This window comes from Bos grunniens, chromosome 23, assembly GCF_055505025.1.
Source record: "Bos grunniens cultivar Pamir isolate PY7600 chromosome 23, Bosgru_T2T1.0, whole genome shotgun sequence".
NCBI classification, from domain to species: domain Eukaryota; kingdom Metazoa; phylum Chordata; class Mammalia; order Artiodactyla; family Bovidae; genus Bos; species Bos grunniens.
The window spans coordinates 10161289-10182876 of record NC_141187.1 but is presented as its reverse complement, the minus strand read 5'-3'; the positions used below and the strand labels follow the sequence as shown (position 1 = coordinate 10182876).

Genomic DNA, 21588 nt, shown 5'->3' with positions numbered 1-21588 from the left:
GTTACAAACACTCAGGATGGACTGACTGGAAGGGCTGGAGTCCTGGAGAAAGAGGACTGAGAAAAGGCCGCCAGCCTGGGCAGTGGGGAAGTCGGTGCTGGTGTTTGAACGAGCCCGTGTCACACACACCTTTCTTTTCTCCTTTCACCTCCCTCTGTCCCCAGCCCTCGCCCATCTGCATTTGGTAAAGGCAGCACCTTTGGTGACTGGGAGTTCAGGCTCTCAATCCTCACCCCAACACTCACAAGCTGTGTGATCTTGAGTAAGTTTGTTACCTCTCTGAGCCTCAGTTTCCTCATCTGTAAAATGGGGAGTGATATTAGTTCCTTGCTTATAGGGTTCTTATAATTCATTGGGTTAATATTGTAATATTTAGGACAGTTTCTGACACATAGAAAGCAGTCAATAAATCTTGCCTAGTATTATTATATAATTTATCTTTTAAGCTTTCCTTCTCTTTCCTCCTAGGCTATCTTGGTCAAGCAGGAAGAAGCCCACTTGCAGGCTTTGCTTTGAGACCAGTTTAAGAAAATCCTCTTAAACAAAAGCTCTAAAGCCATTGATCTTCTCGGCAAAGATTTTCCATAGTTCTCATCATCCTTTCTGAAAGCACAGACACTCGTGGAAAAAATCTATGCCTTCCCTCCCTTCCGACTGCACATTTCTGTGTTTTCTGCTCACTCCCTACTGTAGCCCCAATGCCTAATGCAGGGCCTCGTGCACAGTAAGGGCTCAGAAAATATTTGTGACATGAATGGATGAAATTCTCCCCTCTTTATTACCCTGGCAGATATTGATAGGTGTACCAGAAAGAGCAAATCCAAAGCTCCAGCTTTTCAATGTATAAAAGACAGGATCCAGCTTTTCAATGTATAAAAGACAGGGCTCTGGTCTCTGAAGCCTCCATTTCCTCAGCTATAAATTGGGCTATAAACATCTGCAGCGAACTCCACAGACTATTGTGGGATTACATCAAACAAAATATTACCCAAGGGCCCACAGAAAAGAATAAAATATCATACTGGCATTATTATTCTGATACAGTATATCTGTATCAACAACAGGGAATCAGTGAAAGAGATAACTTGATGCTATGAAACAATAAATGTTGACTTGAAAATTGCCCAAGACCAGACTAAGATACATGGAGGCATGTGAAAATTCATGGGATTATGTTATTTTATTATAATTCTGGGTTCTTCCCCATCACAGGATTAGATGTAGTCCTGAAAATAAAATCTCTCTTACTGAAATACCTATTATCCTCTAAATACCTGAAAGTTCCTCTGCTGCTCTCCAGGCAACTCTGAAAACTAAAGCCTTTGCCACATTAACTAGCCCATTTTACACACACTCCTGGACTACAGGCGCTTCCCAGTCTACAAGTGTGCATGGCAGGAGGCCTGAGCCCCGTAGCCAAAGCTAGAAGGAAAAGATGAAGTGACTGAGGGAGGCAGAGAACCACTCACTTGGCTGGGGGCAGAGACAGCATCTTGTGCATGGTGGAGGTCATTCGGTCTCTGCCCAGACTGAAGGCATCCTTGGTCAGTGACATAGCTTCCTTGGTGAAGTCCATGGTGGCATGCAGTGCCTCCTTGGTGGCATCCTTGGTCATGTGAATAGCACTTGATAATTCTCCTTCTTTGTTCTTCAAGGGGATGAGCTCACCCTGTCCATTCAGACCAGAATCCCTGCTCCCTGGGGGCTTCAACGCAGCTGGTGAGTCAGATGCTTGGGCTCTGCTCGGTCTCTTGGCCTGTAAGGAATCAACTGCCTTGTGGCCCTTCCCTGCCTCCTGCTGGGCAAGAGAACCTGCACCCTGTACTTCTCCGTTGCTGTGGAGAGGCAATGGCCTGTCCTGGGATGCATCCAGATGTTCAATGCCACTGTCTTCCGGAACCTTCTCGGGGCTTGCTGGGCCCTGTTCTGAGGAGGCGTCAGACTTCAGCTCCCGGTCCTCTGAAGGAGACAGCTCTGAATCTATCAGGCTGGTAGTATCTGAACCCTCAGAGTCAGCCTCATCAGCCCCAGGGGGAGGATGCATGAGCAGAACCACCTCCGCGCTAGGAAAGAGGACACCAATGCAGGCTGTCTGGTCCTGCAGGGGAGCCCCAGTCATGGCCTCTGTATCCTTAGTCAGCTGCTCCTGAAGACCCTGAAGCACCTCCTTCAGGCGAAGGAGGGCCAGGTACTGGTAGTGGTCGAGCCGCAGGCAGATGTGCGCAGGGGAGTGCACGAGCATGTGCACGCCCGCTGTGTCCTCCAGCTCCATCAGAGGCCCATTGCTGTCCACAGCGCCGCTGCCTTCTTTTGGGATCTCCATGACTTCCGGAAGGCCTGACAGGCTTTTCAAATCATGCTCAGTCTTTGACCTCTGATGGGACACAGTGTCAGGGGCCAGGGCCTCAGAATGGACAGGACTGCCAAAGCTGGCGGACGGTTTCATTCTCCCTTCTGTGGCCATACGCAGCTTTCGTGCCTGTGCTTGTTGCCAGCGGAGGGGCAGGCAGGCCCAAATGGACAAGGGGAAGGCAGCCACAAAATTCAAGGTGTGGCCTTTGAAGTTCTCTGTTCCCTCAAAGTCCAAGGAGATCTGGGTGAAGTGGATGGACCAGAGGTCCTGGGAAGCTTTAAGCCTCTGAGGAGGGAGAACACTAGACTGAGGGAGGCAGGAATCCATCTGGAAGGCGTGATCCATAAAAAACATGTGCAGAAAGCTGAAGCCGCCTGGTACCTTGGGAAACTGAACATAACTGGAATGAAAGAACTCAGTAGCAGCAAAACCCCGGAAGAGACTCTGGAGGTCTGGACAGCTACAGTATGGAGCGTGACGTGTATTGGTGGCAGTCATGCCTGATGCACAGAGGACAAGGGACTGGGGACGATGCAACACAGCCCGCTCTCTCTTCTCCAGCGGGAAGCTCACCTTCAGAGAGAAAATGAAACCCAGTTCAGAACGGCCAGCTGAGCATCTCTGCAACCCACCATTAACACACGCATGTCGGACCATTTGGGTTGTAAAACTGCTTTTCTTCTTTCTATCCAATGGGCAAAGCAGAACCTTGAATTACAGTCATGGTAAAAATGCAACTGTGGCTGCCAAAAGGGAACAGAAATCCCACTCTCTACCTTACCTTCAACCAGAAGGCATCCAGGCGGATGTCCAGATGTTCATCTTTCTGGCTGGAACCTTCCAGCTTGTAGATAGCTTTGAACTGCTCCAAGCTGCGGTACAAATCCAGGCAGAAGAGGTTTCCCCAGAGTAAGCTGGCAGGATCCATAGTAAATGTCAGACCATTCACCTGAATGTAAAGATTGGGACAGGGAACTGGAAAGCAGAGAAAAAGAATTGCCGCAAATGAAGTAACTGCTTGACTCTTACTTACCAGCTAATATTCATTTTATTATCAAGAGAGCAAAGGTATCGGACTTCGCTGGTGGTCCAGTGGTTAAGAGTCCACCTGCCAATGTAGGGGACTCAGGTTTGATCCCCAGTGCCAGAAGGTCCCACACGCCAGAGGGCAACTAAGCCCATGTGCCACAACTACTGAGCCGCGCACCCAGAACCTGTGCTCCGCAACGAGAGAAGCAACGACGAGAAGTCCCTGCACTGAAGCAGACAGCAGCCTCTGCTCGCCTAGAGGAAGCCCACACACCGCCACAGAGCCCAGCACAGCCAAAAATACATACATTTAAAAAAAGAGAGAGCCAAGGAATCTTCTGGGCAGAGTTTTCAACAAAAGTGTGCCACACTAACTCAAACACCTAAAACTCCTAACAGAATAGGAACGGAGACTCCAAGGCTGACTACTGTGAACACGATGAGTTAGACGGGAGGAAATGACCACGGCAGATGCTTACCTGGCAGCTCCTGATTATCAGGGAAGTAATACTCTGTGAACTCAATATGAATGGCAGAGACCTGAGTAGGGAGGTTGTGAAGATTCCGACTGCAGGACAGGAGTGTCGAAGGCTTCTTACTTGGCTGTCCAGCTGTTGAAACCTAGGCAACCACAAGTGGCTGTTAGCATCCGTACCACACCCCAAACAGAATTTCCAGCTTCCTCTGAGGTAGGATAAAGCTTCTATAATTAATTCTTCCAGTGTCTGTCACGGGGAATAGAGTGATTTTCACATGGATGCCAGGCATTCTCACACCTGACAAACACGATCTGTGAGTTCATCTTTCTCATGAAAGGTTTGTAGTGGGGTATTCAAAGGAATTATATCAGACCATTGTATCTACTGTGGGCAAGAATCCCTTAAAAGAAATGGAGTAGCCTTCATAGTTAACAAGAGTCCGAAATGCAGTAAGTAGGTACAATCTCAAAAACAACAGAATGATCTCTGTTCATTTCCAAGGCAAACCATTCAATATCACAGTAATTTAAGTCTATGCCAAAGAAGCTGAAGTTGAATGGTTCTATGAAGACCTACAAGACATTCTAGAACTAACACCAAAAATAGATGTCCTTTTCATCATAAGAGGACTAGAATACAAAAGTAGGAAGTCAATACTTGGAATAACAGGCAAGTTTGAGCCTTTTCATCATAACAGGCAAGTTTGAGCCTGGAGTACAGAATGAAGCAGTGCAAAGGCTAAGAGAGTTTTTCCAAGAGCATACACTGGTCATAGCAAACACCCTCTTCCAACAACACAAGAGAAGACTCTACACATGGACATCACCAGATGGTCAATACCAAAATCAGATTGATTATAGTCTTTGCAGCCAAAGATGAAGAAGCTCTATACACAGTCAGCAGAAACAAGACCAGGAGCTAACTGTGGCTCAGATCATGAACTCCTTATTGCCAAATTCAGACTTAAATTGAAGAAAGTAGGGAAAACCACTAGACCATTCAGGTATGACTTAAATCAAATCCTCTACAATTATACAGAGGAAGTGACAAATAGATTCAAGGGATTAGATCTGATAGATAGAATGCCTGAAGAACTATGGACGGAGGTTCATAAAACTGTACAGGAGGCAGTGATCAAAACCATCCCCAAGAAGAAGAAATTCAAAAAGGCAAAACAGTTGTCTGAGGAGGCCTTACAAATAGCTGAGAAAAGAAGAGAAGTGAAAGGCAAATAAGAAAAGGAAAGATACATCCATCTGAATGCAGAGTTCCAAAGAATAGCAAGGAGAGATAAGAAAACCTTCCTCAGTGATCACTGCAAAGAAATAGAGCAAAACAATAGAATGGGAAAGACTACAGATCTCTTCAAGAAAATCAGAGATACCAAGGGAACATTTCCTGCAAAGATGGGCTCAATAAAGGACAGAAATGGTATGGACCTAACAGAAGCAGAAGATACTAAGAAGAGGTGGCAAGAATACACAGAAAAACTATACAAAAAAATATCTCAATGACCCAGATAACCATGATGGTGTGATCACTCACGTAGAGCCAGACATCCTGGAATGTGAAGTCAAGTGGGCCTTAGGAAGCATCACGATGAACAAAGCTAGTGGAGGTGATAGAATTCCAACTGATCTATTTCAAATCCTAAAAAGATGATACTGTGAAAGTGCTCCACTCAATATGCCAGCAAATTTGGAAAACTCAGCAGTGGCTACGGGACTGGAAAAAGTCAGTTTTCATTCCAATCCCAAAGAAAGGCAATGCCAAAGAGTGTTCAAACTACCACACAACTGTACTCATCTCACATGCTAGCAAAGTAATGCTCAAAATTCTCCAAGCTGGGCTTCAACAGTATGTGAACCGAGAACTTTCAGACATTCAAGCTGGATTTAGATAATGCAGAGGAACCAGAGATCAAATTGCTAACATCCGTTGGATCATAGAAAAAGCAAGAGAATTCCAGAAAAACATCTACCTCTGCTTTATTGACTGTGCTAAAGCTTTTGACCGTGTGGATCACAACAAACTGTGGAAAATTCTGAAAGAGATGGGAATACCAGACCACCTTACCTGCCTCCTGAGAAATCTGTATGCGGGTCAAGAAGCAATAGTTAAAAGCAGATATGAACAATGGACTGGTTCCTAATTGGGAAAGGAGTACGTCAAGGTTGTATATTGTCACTTGGCTTATTTAACTTATATGTAGAGTACATCATGCAAAATACTGGACTAGATGAAGCACAAGCTGGAATCAAGATTGCCATGAGAAATATCAATACCTCAGATACATAGATGATACCAGCCTTAAGGCAGAAAGCAAAGAGAAACTAAAGAGCCTCTTGATGAAAGTGAAAGAAGAGAGTGAAAAAGCTGGCTTAAAACTCAACATTTGAAAAACTAAGATCAAAACAAAAAGAAAAAAATGAAAAAAACAAAAAGAAAAAAAAATTAAAAAACAAAAAGAAAAATCAAAAAAAAAAAAAAAAGATCATGGCATCTGGTCCCATCACTTCTCACTTCATGACAAAGAGATGGGGAAAAAAAGGAAACAGTGACAGACTATTTTCTTGGGCTCCAAAGTCACTGCAGATGGTGACTGCAGCCATGAAATTAAAAGATGCTTGCTCCTTGGAAGAAAAGCTATGACAAACCTACACAGCATATTAAAAAGCAGAGACATGAATGAATGAACTGCTTCCCCGCCTTTGCAGCCCTGTTTCCCCATATCATGGGCTCCTTACCTGGTGGATGTCCAAGTCATCCACCCTTATGACCAAACAGCTAGAGCGCAGGCGGTTCCATGCTGGAGGCCGAAAGACTGTCTGCCGGCCCTGAGAAGGGCTTCTTTCTAGGGGGCTCTTTCGAGGACTGGAGAAAGAATCTAAGTAAAAATAAGAAGGTGGGAAAGAGATTCAGATACACTCAGTTCTCATTAACAGAACTCAGAAAGTAAAAACTCTTAAGATCATTAATGGTACGTGTAGAAAAGAGCTTGTCAACACTGGCAAGCTTCTGGAGGGAACTCAAAAATCATCTTCTCCTTCAGACCAAGGCAACAGAGATGAACACGGAATAGATATGTTAACAGCTGCTCTTCCACATTGCAGCTCTGCCTGGAGACAAACAGGACCCATAAAGAAAAAAAGTCATGAATGTCTCTTGGTGCAATAAAGTTAGCATAATTAGCCAGGCCAGTGCTTTATTGCCACTGGATACTCAAAAGGCAAATGTCAAGTGACAAAGTTACGGGATTCCTCCAGCTCCTCATAACCCACCTGCTTTCCTCCGGAAGGAAGAGTCTGCCCCCAGGTGCCAGGGTGGTTTCAGATCTGTCTCCTGGTGCCACTTCTCCATCTTACTCTGAAATTCTGTCACCAGCCTCTGGGCCCACTGGCCTCGGGTCTCCATGGCCTCACAGTGACGCACCCAGTGTTTGCAGCTATCACCTGTGCAACAAGGCAAAAAGATTTCAGCCTAAGATCATGATCCAATGTCTTAATTATTCTTTTCCATTGGTATAGCTTTCCATAGTTCAGAATCTGATCCCTTACCACCAATCCAAAATTCTCTAAGATAAGAAAAAATTATCCAGTGAGAGCACTCAAGTTCTTCTGGATTCTGTATGTGATTTTTCCTAAGGCTCCCTAAAGGCCAGCTGCTGACTGCTGCATCTTTGACCGTGGACCACTGGAAAGGCTCTAAAATTAGTGGAAGTGAGGGGCAGAGCACAGAATCAAATGCCACATCTCAGGCACTGCCTCCCCTCCTGCTTCTCATCAATGATAAAGAGTCATCAACAGCAGACCCCACAAGTTTCCAGAGATGTCCTCTTGAAAAAAGACTACAGCCAACACCTCTCTGAGCCTGTGCTGCAATCCCAGGCAACCTTCTGCTGGACAATCAGGGGTGAACTCAGGCATCAGTCTTCAACACCTCAGCCACACTAAAACTGCACGCATTCAGCCTTCTCCTACCTGCCCAGTGGAAGGGGTAATAGTCGAATGCCATCTTGCGAAAGGTTAGCTGCATTGCACCACCCATGAGTCTGTTTGCAGAGACACCTACAAAGACAAATAATGGTGAAAAGTAGCATAAGAAACAAAGAGGCCTAAACACCACTTGAAGCACTGAAAAGTCCTCCTGAGGGTCAGCTCCCAGGCCTGGCTGATTCATAAGTGCAGCCAACAGGCTATGATGGTAGGTGATTTGCAAGGCTGAGCTATCCTCTTTTGAACTGCAAAGTATATACTCTAAAATTTGTTTGTTTTAGAAAAGCATATTCCATTGTCTCTGTAAATGGCTGCCCGATATCCAGAGAGGCAAAAGCAGCAGCAAAGCTCAGGATTCCAGAATTCCAATCTTAGGTCTCCCACAGGCACACCTGACAACATTGACTGACTGGTTCCCCCAAACCCGGCAATACCAGTACCGCTGCCTCTCAATACAACTCCTGGAGAGGCATAAGCCAAACTCTCCAACAAACAGGGACCAATGTTATTTCCTTCCATATCTTAGCTAAAACTGTGATATCGGACAGTCATTATTACACACTGTACATACAAAGAATGATGGAACACAAAACCACTGCACTAACAAGGACATTATAAACAGACAGAAGAGTGTACACAAATTGAAGTTTGTCTGCAATTGGTCAAATATTCTATTGTAGATCCTGAATTCAATTCTGACTAAATGAATGAACTTTCTGTGTTTCTATCTTATCTCTCCAACTGGACTCTAAGCACAGTAAGAACAGGGACTATTTCTTCTCCATATGTGTGATGAAGAACACTTGTCCTGTTCTGCACTTCCATCCTATCCCTTCCTCCCGATTTCCAGGAAAGGGAAATACTGTGGGACCATCTAGCTGTCAGCTGGTGCACCTACAATCAGGGAGTCATTTCCACCCAATCTAGGTACTACTACCCCAAGTTCTGGACTATTTACCATCCTACCAAGAGGTAAACCTACACCAATGTTACTGCTGCTCAACCTTTTTGTCATAATTAGTACCTCTTAGGAGCCTGTTGCGGAGGAGCCTGGTAGGCTGTAGTCCGTGGGGTCGCTAAGAGTCGGACACGACTGAGCGACTTCATTTTCACTTTTCACTTTCATGCATTGGAGAAGGAAATGGCAAGCCACTCCAGTGTTCTTGCCTGGAGAATCCCAGGGATGGGGGAGCCTGGTGGGCTTTCGTCTCTGGGGTCACACAGAGTCGGACACAACTGAAGTGACTTAGCAGCAGCAGGAGCCTGTTTAGATGTTTTTTACCTAACTGCCCCTTCCCTATGAAATTTAATACTACAGATACACTGTATATCATACGTACTAAAGCTTATTCCTTTTATTCAATGCAAGGTTAAGAAAGACTGAATAATTTTTTTAAGTTAAAAGATTTGGGACTTCCCTGGTGGTCCAGTGGTTAAGGCTCCACACTACCAGTGCAGGGGGCATGGGCTCAGTCCCTGGTTGGGGAAGATCCTGCATGCCATGTGGACAAATAAATAAATAAATAATTTTTTAAAGTAAAATTAAAGATTTAAAGCTATTAATATTGAATTTAATTTTGTATTTACTGAGTAACTTTTAATGTAATTTATTTCTGATATAAATTATAATGTGTAGAACCATGTATGCATTTTAGCAATTTATATAAATACATAAGTGATATAATCAGATTATTAGTTATTCAAAATTATTTTTGAAATAAACAAAAAATTTTAATTAATTTCTTACAATTATTTTTCATTAACCTTTAACTTTCACTTAATATGAGAAAATAACTTTTGGCTTAACTTTGCTGTTATTGAGTCACTAAGTTGTGTCCGACTCTTCGCTTAACTAGGTGCTAGATATTCATTCAGATGGTGTCAATATTTTCTCAACACAATTAAATTACTGACTTGTTGAACAATTTGTGGAATTAAATAATAAAATATAAACTATTTTTATTTAATTCTCAAAGTTCAAATTACAAAAGTACTAAGCATTAATGGGAATTCCCTGGCAGTCCAATGGTTAAGACTCTGCATTTCCATTGCAGGGGGTACATGTTCAATTCCTAGACAGGGAACTAAGATCTTGCATACCACATGGCATGGCCAAAAAAAAAAAAAAAATACCCAAAGGATTAAATATAAACAACACTGATGAGGCAACCAGTGGCAGCCAAGAAGTATATACAAGCCACCTCTCACCATCTGACTTTGAGATCAAGGACTTTCAAGACTCAAAGTCCGCTAATCACAGCCACCTATTTGCCATAGTTTATAGCCCTAATCTTCCATGAACTCAATATCAACGTTGCTCATATGATACCCAAGAAAACTCAATAAGAGAAATTAAATACTAAGGAATAAAATTTTGTGAAATAGAGTTAAGCACTGTTATAGCTAAGATTTTTTTCATCCCTGATCCTCACCAAAAAACCAATTTTCAATGTCCAGAACAGGCATGCATCAAGACAGAAAGCTCAGTGGTTGTTCAGAGCTGCAAAATGGGGACTGGCAGCTAGTGGGTACAGAGTTTCTCTTAGGGATGACAAAAATGTTCTCAAATTAGATTGCAGTGATGATCACACAACCCTATGACTACACTTTAAAACACTGAGTTGTATATTCTAAATGGGTGAATGGTATGCTATGTGAATTCTACATCCATAAATATTATGTGCATGCTCAGTCATTTTTGACTCTTTGCAACCCTATGGACTATAGTACTGCAGGCCCTTCTGTCCATTGAATGTTCCCAGCAAGAATATTGCAGTGAGTTGCCACTTCCTTCTCCAAGGTATCTTCCCATGTGTGTCTCCTGCATCTCCTGCACTGCACGCAGATTTTTTGCTATTGAGCCACTGGGGAAGCCCATCAATAAATAAATATCTGTTTAAAAGAAAAGAGTGAATTTTTACTACTGAGGGTGACAGCATCCCAGTTGAAAATGTATGACCTCGGCTGCTGGAGGGAGAGCATTCCACAGCCATGCTCCTATTGGATTTATTTGGAACTAAAAGAACAATCGACTACACACACTGAACATATTAAAATATGATCTAGAATCAAAGAATTGAAATCAAATTACCAACTATCAACATATATAATTATAAACACATAATCATAGGTGACAAATAGTAAATAGTGTATATAAATGACTAAAATTCTCTAGTGAGATGGTGGGAAGAGGATAGCCTACCCTGAAGAGAGATAAAGAAAGCTTTGGCTCACAGCCCCTAACCTGAGGGAAATAATTAAAGAGGCAAATGACACTCTTTTCCTCATCAACAACTCACCTCCTCCTGGAAGCTGCTCCAGTTTGATTTTAAGAGACAGTGCTGCCCCACCCCAAGCCACCCTGTCCTCAATGACCTACAAAGTTTCCAACAACATCACCTCCAGTACCAAGGGATAGATAAGTGTGTTAGTCAGAGGCCCCAACATCCAGGCTATAGTGTCCTTAAAGAAAAAGCTGACAGATATAGCCGATCCCTAGAGCAGCACTGTCCAAAAGAACTTTCTGTGATGATGGACATCTTCTAGGGTTCATCAGTCAGTTCAGGCACTCAGTCGTGTCCGACTCTTTGTCACGCCACCTAGGGTCCACAGATTACTTGTAATGTGACTGCCGCAAATGAGGAACTGAATTTTTAACTTTATTTAATTTTGATTTTAATTTAAATAGCCACACGTCTCTCTCTATTTGCTACCATATTGGACAGAGAGTTCTCAATTCAGTTTAGTTCAGTCGCTCAGTCACGTCCGACTCTTTGCGACCCCATGAATCACAGCACGCCAGGCCCCCCTGTCCATCACCAACTCCTGGAGCTCTTACAGCAATGTTATCCAATAGAAATGTAACATAAGCCACATAATTAAAAATTTTCTAGTAGCTACATTAAAAAGGTTTTCTTTCAAAAAGTAAAAATAATTTTATTATTACACTTTAAACCAACATACTCCAAATATTATAACTTAACATGCAATCAATATGAAAATAATTATCAAGGTATTCTGCGTCTTTTTTTGTACTATACCTTTGAAATCCCACATGTATGTTACACTTGTGGGGTTTGGATCAACAGGACTTGCCTGGTGGTCCAGTGGTTAAGACTCCATGTTTCCAGCGCAGGGGGCATGGGTTTGATCCCTGGTTGGAGAACTAAGATGCCACACGCTGTATGGCACGGCAAAACAAAACTTCACTCAATTTGGATCAGCCCATATTTCAAGTGTCCATTAGTGGCTAGTGGCTGCCATACTGACCAGGACAACTCCAGACAACCTTGGAGCCCTTCCTATAACACGGTTCTTCCTTCTCCTTTCTTCCCAAATCCAAGGGGAAGAATCAAAGTCACAAGAACTCCTCATGTTCCTTGGCCTTTCACACAGTCATATGCCACGCCTGGGTATGGTTGGCTGGGCGTTCTCCCTCTGTCTCATGGAAAATGTCCCTAAAATCCACCGAGTAGATTAATTCAGCTTCATAAATAAATGGGGGCTTCAGGGAGGGCTAGCCATTCACATCTTAGTGTGGATTACAGAACCCTGCTACAGGAAGAAGACAGGGCTCTACACCCTCATCTAGCAAGAGGATGAAACTCTCCAAATGTATTTTTAATAAAGATTTCTGAAAGGAATCATAACAAAACAAAACTCCAAAGTCTTCATAGTAATACTTGGAAGAAATAACCAAACAAAATAATAATTGGTTTAGCAAAGAACCTTCAAAATGAGTGGGTAGCAAACCAGTGAGTGGCAGAAGCCATCTTTACCCTGTCACTGCTCCTTCAGCTCTTTCATCGTGGGAGTGCAGAGAGGCTAAGTCCTTTCAACACCAAGGCAGAGCAGAGCAAGCGGCAATGCAGCTTGGTGACCCAGGAATAAAAGGTAGGTTCCTCCAAGGAAGGTGAGTCTAAGTCTCATGAAGAGGCAATGAAGAGGCAAACACAACCTCCAGAGACGATAAGGCAGCCAGAGAACCAGCTACCACACGACAGCATCTAAACCCAGAGCTGGCAGCAAAGGGGAGCCAAGGGGGAGCAAGGAGAACTGACGGAACCAGCAGCAGAGAACTAATAATCCAAACACTGGCCTATGATTAAGGCCCTCCAAGTTCAGTATATTAACTCATTTGAGCCTGATACAACCTGTGAGTAAGAAATGATTTAATTCAAGTTCACAAATGAAGAAACTCAGAGAGGTGAAGGGATTTTCCTAAGACTTATAAAGGAAAGCAATGAGTCAATTACTTTTCATTCTGAATAAACGTGTATGTGTGTTTAATAACAATTGCTCTAATGGATGAAAAAGTATGACAAGAACACACTGTAACCTCTCTGCTTGGGAAGAACACATTTATATATAAACTGACTCAAAGATCTGAAAATTCTGAGGTTTCCAATAGTTGAATTTACCCTCTGGAAAGCTTATAACAGTGGTCAGCAATGCCCACTAGGGAGGGAAAAAAAAAGGATACACTGCTTGGGCTCTATCCCAGAGGATTCCGATTTGGTGAGGTCTGGGAGAGGCCCAGCCCCTGTATTTTACTGCCTCTCAGGCGGTTCTGTTGGACCCTAAAGGCTGACAAGCAGTAACAGAGAGCTGCCCCAGGAGCGCTGAGACCTGAGGAGGGCTGTGATATGGGAAGCCAACAAAATACCCCAACAGAGTCTGGAAAGAGCCTTCCATCCCCCAGAGCTGCAGGCAGTGATGGGCCGCCCACCCAGGTCGGCCTCGCAGGATACCTGGCTCTCGGGACTGGCTGTCATCACACACGACGTGCAGGTCCAGGCGCGAGATGAGCAGATGGTAGGAGGACTCTTTCACGTCAAATTTCTCAAAGTACTGGCCGAGGCGGCTGCTGCTGCTGCTGCCCTGGCTGCCACCAAACGCCTGGGCCCAGGACTGTTGGGCGCTGGGGGCAGGTGGGGTGATCTATGTGTGACAGAGAAAAGCAAGACGTCCAGACCCGGACAGCGTCCTTGCTGGCCTTCTTTAAGCTTTAGTTCAGCCTGAAGAAAATCACAATTTGATAAGATGTCCCTTCCCTCTCATAATCATTCTTTTTAATCACATATACTTTATTATACACTGAATAGTAATATCTCCTAAGTTTTCACTTTTATAGCCTTGAAGAATTTTACACTTGTTTCTTTATATGGTGGAACTTCATTTGCTTTTCTATGTGATAATGATAACAATTATATATGGTATTACATTCATATAAATAAACACACATCTTTTTACTTCTAGCCCATTAAGTCTTTCCTAAGGTACAGTGATGCCCCTCATAACGGTACGCCTGGTAGCTCACATAGGTCTGTCCCATCTAAACAACCCAAAGAATCCAAAGAAGCCAAATTATAATTAATCTAGTAACTGTCAGAGTCCTGTTTTGACATTTGAACTGCTTTCTAAACTTCCCTCCCACCCAGAACTTACCTGACTGATGCTAAAACACCTCCTCCAAAAAGTCTTCCCTAAGTACCCTCTCTCAGCCCAGGATCCCTCTGCTTTGTGTTTGGCACACTATTTACCTCTATTATAGCACTTGTCACATCATATTGTAATTACTTGTTTATGGTCCATATTTTAAGACAGCAAGAGCTCCAGGGTCAGGAACAAGAGGCTTTCCAGTGGCCAGCACTGTACACCTAACACACTAGAGGCACCAAATGAAGAGAATACTGGATAAAGGCACAGGCAGAGCCTATGCACACATAGAAGTGAATGACACATTCTCCCAAATAAGCGGAACAAAATCCAGGCTCCACCTATGCTGGTGTGAATTAGGTCTGGCCTGCCATCTCCCCACCACCACCAAGGGTCTCTGTTTCACCTCTAACCTGTATAGGTTCAGGGGCCAGGGTCTTTCTCTGCTGGGCAGCCTTCTCCATGGCCTCACTCAGTGACTCTGCATATTTCATCATAGCCTTGAGCTGCGAGTCCGTTAGCACCCAGAGCAGGTCATCCAACAGGAACATCAGCTTGGAGGCTATCACATTGCAATCTTTGGTCTGGAGGGGTCACAGAGAACACAGGCTTCCACATCTGGTACCATCCCAACTCCTTAAAGTGAGTACTGCCCAACAAATTTCAGAGATGGTTTTTCAATCCTCAATACAAGAAAATATCAAGTACTTTGGAGAGTTAATTTCTTACCAAACTACAAAAGTTTTCTGTGATTAACAAAAAGCAGTAATAATCAACTGCCTATGTCCCCATATACAGGTAAAAATTGCTATTTCCAAAATTAAAATGATGGAAATAGACACGTTCCCTCAATAGTAGATTTTGTGCAACACTGAACTGCAGGTCCTCCCCTTTCAAATGTCATTTCAGGGGCCAATAACACACAAAGAGGAGGAAACACCAACTCCAGCACTGTCTGGGAGAACAAAAGATGGACGTTTTCGTGAGGACAGAGAACACACTCACTCTTCTCTTGAGGGCTATCTGGATCCTTCCTTGGTTGGTAATCAGCCTCAACGGAGTGCTGACTGGGTCCTGATCACCATTGTCTGTAGCATCTGCCTCAATTCGAAGTGTTTGCCAAGTTATTTCCTTAAATGTTAAAACCTAGAAGGAAAAAAAGTAAAATCCCTTAACGTTGTGGATGAAATTAATCAAGAGGCAGGAAGTCCAAGGGGACAAGACTATCGAGGCAGAGACCCCACCATTCTTAGCTGGGACCCTGCTCACAGAAGGCAGTGCATCACAAATTCTTAGATGAGGAAAAGGGCTTCTTGGGCTCCCAAGAATGGGGAAGCCTTTGACCCAAGACAGGAGTACAGTCATTGGGAATTTGCTATATGACACAGGGAGCTAGAAGGCTGGGATGGAGTGGAAGGTGGGAGGGAGGTCAAAGGAGGGGACATGTGTATACCTAAGACTGATTCACATTGATGCATGGCAGAAACCAACACAATACTGTAGAACAATTATTCCCCAATTAAAATAAAAATTTTTTTTAATGAATCCTTTGAACCCTCCCGTTCTCCCCCCTTGCAATGGCAGGGCTGTCACCTCTCCTCGGTGTGGGTCAGTGATGCGGGTGAAGCGGAGGTCACTCTGCTGCCAATTGGGGTTGACACTATAGCCCTGGAGCTGCCACAATTCAAAAGAAGCGTGGAAGGCCTTGGAGTGAATCTTGATGGTGATGGAGTTGACCATGATGAACATCCCCTCCACCACCTTCTCAGCAAAGCCATACTCACTAGGACAAACAAGGCAGGATCAATATTCAGGACCATGTGAGACTTTGGCATTAGCACACCTTTTTCCTTTTCTGGTTGTCCCATGCCTTGCAGGATCCTAGTTTCCTAACAGGGGGTTTGAACCCAGGCCCAGGCAGTTAAAATGCTGAGTCCTAACCACTGGACAACAGAGAATTCCCTCTACATACTCTTTATAATGGAAGACTTAAGACTTTTAATAATGCCTGTCTTTAGATGCTAGAACTGTGGACGGTTTTTTCAAAGTTCTCTCCTCCCACTTCTGCTTTATATTTTTTAAATTTCTAAAATTTTTATGATGATGCAGTACTCTTTCTGATGAGCTTTTTCTTTTTTAAGAATGGAATAAAAGAAAGAGTTGACCTGGAAACAATCTCCTTCTGGTTAGAATAAGTTGAAAAAAATATTTTCCAAGTCCACAAACTACCTGAATAAATATTTGACTATTGTCTGTGAGGAGAGATATTATTACTACAGAAAGGAAACAGTCGGTTTCAATAATGTCTTCAAAGACAGAACATGCTCTGTGAAAGCGGTGAAAGAGGAAAGAGGTACAGCCAGATGAGCGTGAGGTTTAACCCTGTGAAATCAAGTCAAGAACAGACCCACCTCTGCCTGTCAAACCCACCCCAGAGAGCACAGCTGTACGTCACAGAGGCCAAAACAGCAGGTAGAGAAATGAAGGCCATCCTTAAAGTCCTTCTAGACATGGAAAACACAGACATTCTTGACATGCCAGTGACACAGTTTTCATTATAACAGATAAAAAGGTCTGGGAATTATAAACTGAATACACACACACACACACACACACACACATATCTCTCTGCAATTTATATCACAAAGCGCTAATATCTCTAATATAGAAAGAGTTTCACAAAACTGAAAAGAAAAAGACCAATAGCCCAATACAAATGGGACAAAGTAGGGACAGTTCACAGAAAAATAAATGCAAATAGATATTAAAGATAAAAAGATGTTCCACCTCACTCATGTATCAAAACTACACTGAGAGTCATTTGATTCAGGACAAAAATGACAGTGAAGTAGGGAAAATTCAATAACGGTGCGTGGTCAGTTTGAGGCTAAACGTAAAAAGAAAAAATAATGTTGACCTTCATCTTGCATCAAATGAACAAAAAACCAGTTTCAAGATTGACTGTAGATCTAAATGTGAAAGGTCAAATAATAAAGCTAGAAGAAAACATAGGAGAATATCTTCACGCCTTGAGATAGGAAAAGATTCCTTAAATAAAACACAAAAAGCACCAACCATAAAGGGAAATAAGGTATATAGGACCACAGTAGAATAATGTCTGATCAATAAAAAAATAACATTAGGAGTGATAAGACACCTACACAGTAAGAGAAGATATGTGTAATACATGTACGTAACCAAGGACTTGTTTCCAGAATATAAAAAGAACTTCTACAAATTAAAGAGAAAAATATAAATAACCCCCAAAATAAATGGGAGAAAACATCAATGCTTTATGAAAGAGGATATTTGAAAGTCTAATAACTCATCAAAATATGTAAACTAAAAATAAAATTTGACACAACTATTAGGTGGTTAGAATAAAAAGAGAGACAAGACTAAGTGCTAACAGATGGAACGCTTATGTACTGCTGGGGCGAAACTGGTGTAAGTGCTTTGGAAAACTGTTCAGCAGTATGAACTAAAACAGAACATATGCATAGCCTACGACCCTGCAACTCTACTGTCAGTTCAGTTCAGGTCAGTTCAGTCGCTCAGTGGTGTCCGACTCTTTGCGACCCCATGAATCGCAGCATGTCAGGCCTCCCTGTCCATCACCAACTCCCAGAGTTCACTCAGACTCACGTCCATCGAGTCAGTGATGCCATCCAGCCATCTCATCTTCTGTCGTCCCCTTCTCCTCCTGCCCCCAATCCCTCCCAGCATCAGAGTCTTTTCCAATGAGTCAACTTACTGTAGATACATACAAATTAGAAATGTGTACATATGTTCACTAAGAAGCATGCATAAGAATGTTGATAGCATTACTATTCTTTTTTCTTTAGTTAAAAGTTAAATTTTTAACTTACATATAGAAAAGATCATTCTTTGCAGGATACACATACAAGGTTGTGACAAATGCATAAAGTCATGTATTAACTACCACACTCATGAAAAAGGACAGTCCTATGTAGCAACAGTATGCTAAATAGCCACAAAGTAGAAACAAATGAAATGTCCATCTACAACATAATAGATAATTGTGGCATGTAATGGAATATCATATAGTAATGAGGATTAATGAAAAATAACTACATGTAACCACATGGATGATTTTTAAAAACATCATGCTGAGCTAAAAGTATGTAGATACAAATGACAACGTATTATATTATTACATTTATATAAATTTAAAAATAGGGAAACTAATGAGTGAACTTCCAGATTTCAAGCTGGTTTTAGAAAAGGCAGAGGAACCAGAGATCAAATTGCCAACATCCACTGGATCATTGAAAAAGCAAGAGAGTTCCAGAAAAACATCTATTTCTGCTTTACTGACTATGCCAAAGGCTTTGACTGTGTGGATCACCACAAACTGCTCAAAATTCTGAAAGAGATGGGAATACCAGACCACCTGACGTGCCTCTTGAGAAACCTGTATGCAGGTCAGGAAGCAACAGTTAGAACTGGACATGGAACAACAGACTGGTTCCAAATAGGAAAAGGAGTACGTCAAGGCTGTATATTGTCACCCTGCTTATTTAACTTATATGCAGTTCACATCATGAGAAACGCCGGGCTGGAAGATGCACAAGCTGGAATCAAGATTTCTAGGAGAAATATTAATAACGTCAGATATGCAGATGACACCACCCTTATGGCAGAAAGTGAAGAGGAACTAAAAAGCCTCTTGAAGAAAGTGAAAGAGGATGGCGAAAAAGTTGGCTTAAAGCTCAACATTCAGAAAACTAAGATCATGGCATCTGGTCCCATCACTTCATGGGAAATAGATGGGGAAACAGTGGAAACACTGTCAGACTTTATTTTTCTGGGATCCAAAATCACTGCAGATAGTGATTGCAGCCATGAAATTAAAAGATGCTTACTCCTTGGAAGGAAAGTTATGACCAACCTAGATAGCATACTCAAAAGCAGAGACATTAATTTGCCAACAAGGTCCATCTAGTCAAGGCTATGGCTTTTCCAGTGGTCATGTACAGATGTGAGAGTTGGACTGTGAAGAAAGCTGAGTGCCGAAGAATTGATGCTTTTGAACTGTGGTGTTGGAGAAGACTCTTGAGAGTCCCTTGGACTGCAAGGAGATCCAACCAGTCCATTCTAAAGGAGATCAGCCCTGGGTGTTCTTTGGAAGGAATGATGCTAAAGCTGAAACTCCAGTACTTTGGCCACCTCATGCAAAGAGTTGACTCATTGGAAAAGACTGATGCTGGGAGGGATTGGGGGCAGGAGGAAAAGGGGACGACAGAGGATGAGATGGCTGGATGGCATCACTGACTCGATGCACATGAGTTTGGGTGAACTCCAGGAGTTGGTGATAGACAGGGAGGCCTGGCGTGCTGCAATTCATGGGGTCGCAAGGAGTCGGACACGACTGAGCAACTGAACTGAACTGAACGTATGGTATTAAAAATGAGGATAAAGTTATCCTTGAGGTGGGTATGACTAGGAAGGGCCCAGGAGGCTTTTGGGATTCTGGAAGTGGTCTACTTTTGATGTGTTAACTGTAAAGAATCACTAAGCTGCACATTTATGATTTATGTACCTCAATCACTTCAGTTCAGTCACTCAGTCGTGTCCAATTCTTGGTCTGCAGCATGCCAGGCCTCCCTGTCCATGTACCTCAATATACTTGACCAAGAAACCACACAGAAATACCATGTGTCATCTTTAGATTAGGCAAAAATCCTAAAGTTTGACATTACTGTCCGTTGGCAAGGTTCCTGGACCTTTCAAGGAGATCAAACCAATCAATCCTAAAGGAAATCAACCTTGAATATTCATTGAAAGGAATGATGCTGAAGCTGAAGCTCCAAAACTTTGGCCACATGATGGGAAGAGCCAACTCATTGGAAAAGACCCTGATGCTGGGAAAGATTGAGGACAGGAGGAGAAGGGGACGACAGAGGATGAGATGGTTGGATGGCATCACCAACTCAATGGACATGAGTTTGAGCAAACTCCAGGAGATAGTGAAGGACAGGAAAGCCTGGCGTGCTGCGGTCCACGGGGTCAAAAAGAGTCGGACATGACTGAGTGACTGAACAATAACAACAAAGTTTTCCAGAAAACAAGAACTCAAAACATTGCTGGCGGTAACACAAAACTATAAAATCCTTACAAAGGGAAATTTAGCAATGTCTATCAAATGCATTTTCCCTTTGACCTAGCAGTCCCTCTCCCAGGAGTATATTCTAAAATATGCTAGCAGAAAGAGTGGAAACAAATCAAATGTCTACCAACTGATGAATGGATAAGTAAAATGTGGTATATCCATACAATAGAATGTTGTTCAGCCATAAAAGGAATAAAGTACTCATATATGCTACAACATAGCTGAACCTTGAAAACATTATGTTAAGAGAAAGACACCAATTTCAAATGACCACATAATGTACTATTCCATCTATACAAAATGATCAGAATAAATACAGAAAGTACATTTATGGTTGCCTAAGGCTTAAAACAGTATGAAAAGGCAAAAAGATAGAACACTGAAAGATGAACTCCCCAGGTTGGTGGGTGTCCAGTATGCTACTGGAGATCAGTGGAGAAATAACTCCAGAAAGAATGAAGAGACAGAGCCAAAGCAAAAACAACACTCAGCTGTGGACGTGACTGGTGATAGAAGGAAGGTCTGATGCTGTAAAGAGCAATACTGCATAGGAACCTGGAATGTTAGGTCTATGAATCAAGGCAAATTGGAAGTGGTCAAACAGGAGACGGCAAGAGTAAACATTGACATTTTAGGAATCAGTGAACTAAAATGGATGGGAATGGGTGAATTTAATTCACATGACCATTATATCTACTACTCTGGGCAAGAACCCCTTAGACGAAATGGAGTAGTCATTATAGTCAACAAGAGTTTGAAATGCAGTACTTGGATGCAATCTCAAAAACAACAGAATGATCTCTGTTTGTTTTCAAGGCAAACCGTTCAATATCGCAGTAATCCAAGTCTATGCCCCAATCAGGAACACTGAAGAAGCTGAAGTTAAATGGTTCTATGAAGACCCACAAGACCTTCTAGAACTAACACCCAAAAAAGATGTCCCTTTCATTATAGGGGACTGGAATGCAAAAGTAGGAAGTCAAGAAACACCTGGAGTAACACGCAAATTTGGCCTTGGAGTACAGAATGAAGCAGGGCAAAGGCTAATAGAGTTTTGCCAAGAGAATGCACTGGTCATAGCAAACTCCTTCTTCCAACAACACGAGAGAAGAATCTATACATGGACATCACCAGATGGCCAACACTGAAATCAGACTGATT

At 42.7% G+C, this 21588-nt stretch overlaps 1 protein-coding gene across 4 annotated transcripts in view; it reads right to left on the bottom strand.

The window, feature by feature from the left end:
- BLTP3A (bridge-like lipid transfer protein family member 3A) overlaps positions 1-21588 on the bottom strand; it is a 72942-nt gene that overhangs the window by 17739 nt on the left and 33615 nt on the right. For 2 of the 4 annotated variants that reach the window (XM_086371242.1, XM_086371243.1), the window contains exons 5-14: positions 15888-16077; positions 15300-15440; positions 14708-14878; positions 13607-13796; positions 7842-7928; positions 7143-7313; positions 6609-6748; positions 3862-4003; positions 3135-3328; positions 1470-2926 (exon numbers count right to left, since the gene is read on the bottom strand). In XM_086371242.1, coding sequence (XP_086227368.1) covers positions 1470-2926; positions 3135-3328; positions 3862-4003; positions 6609-6748; positions 7143-7313; positions 7842-7928; positions 13607-13796; positions 14708-14878; positions 15300-15440; positions 15888-16077 — 2883 coding nt within the window. The remainder of the gene's footprint in view (positions 1-1469; positions 2927-3134; positions 3329-3861; positions 4004-6608; positions 6749-7142; positions 7314-7841; positions 7929-13606; positions 13797-14707; positions 14879-15299; positions 15441-15887; positions 16078-21588) is intronic. The other 2 variants (XM_086371244.1, XM_086371245.1) reach the window with 1 other exon arrangement.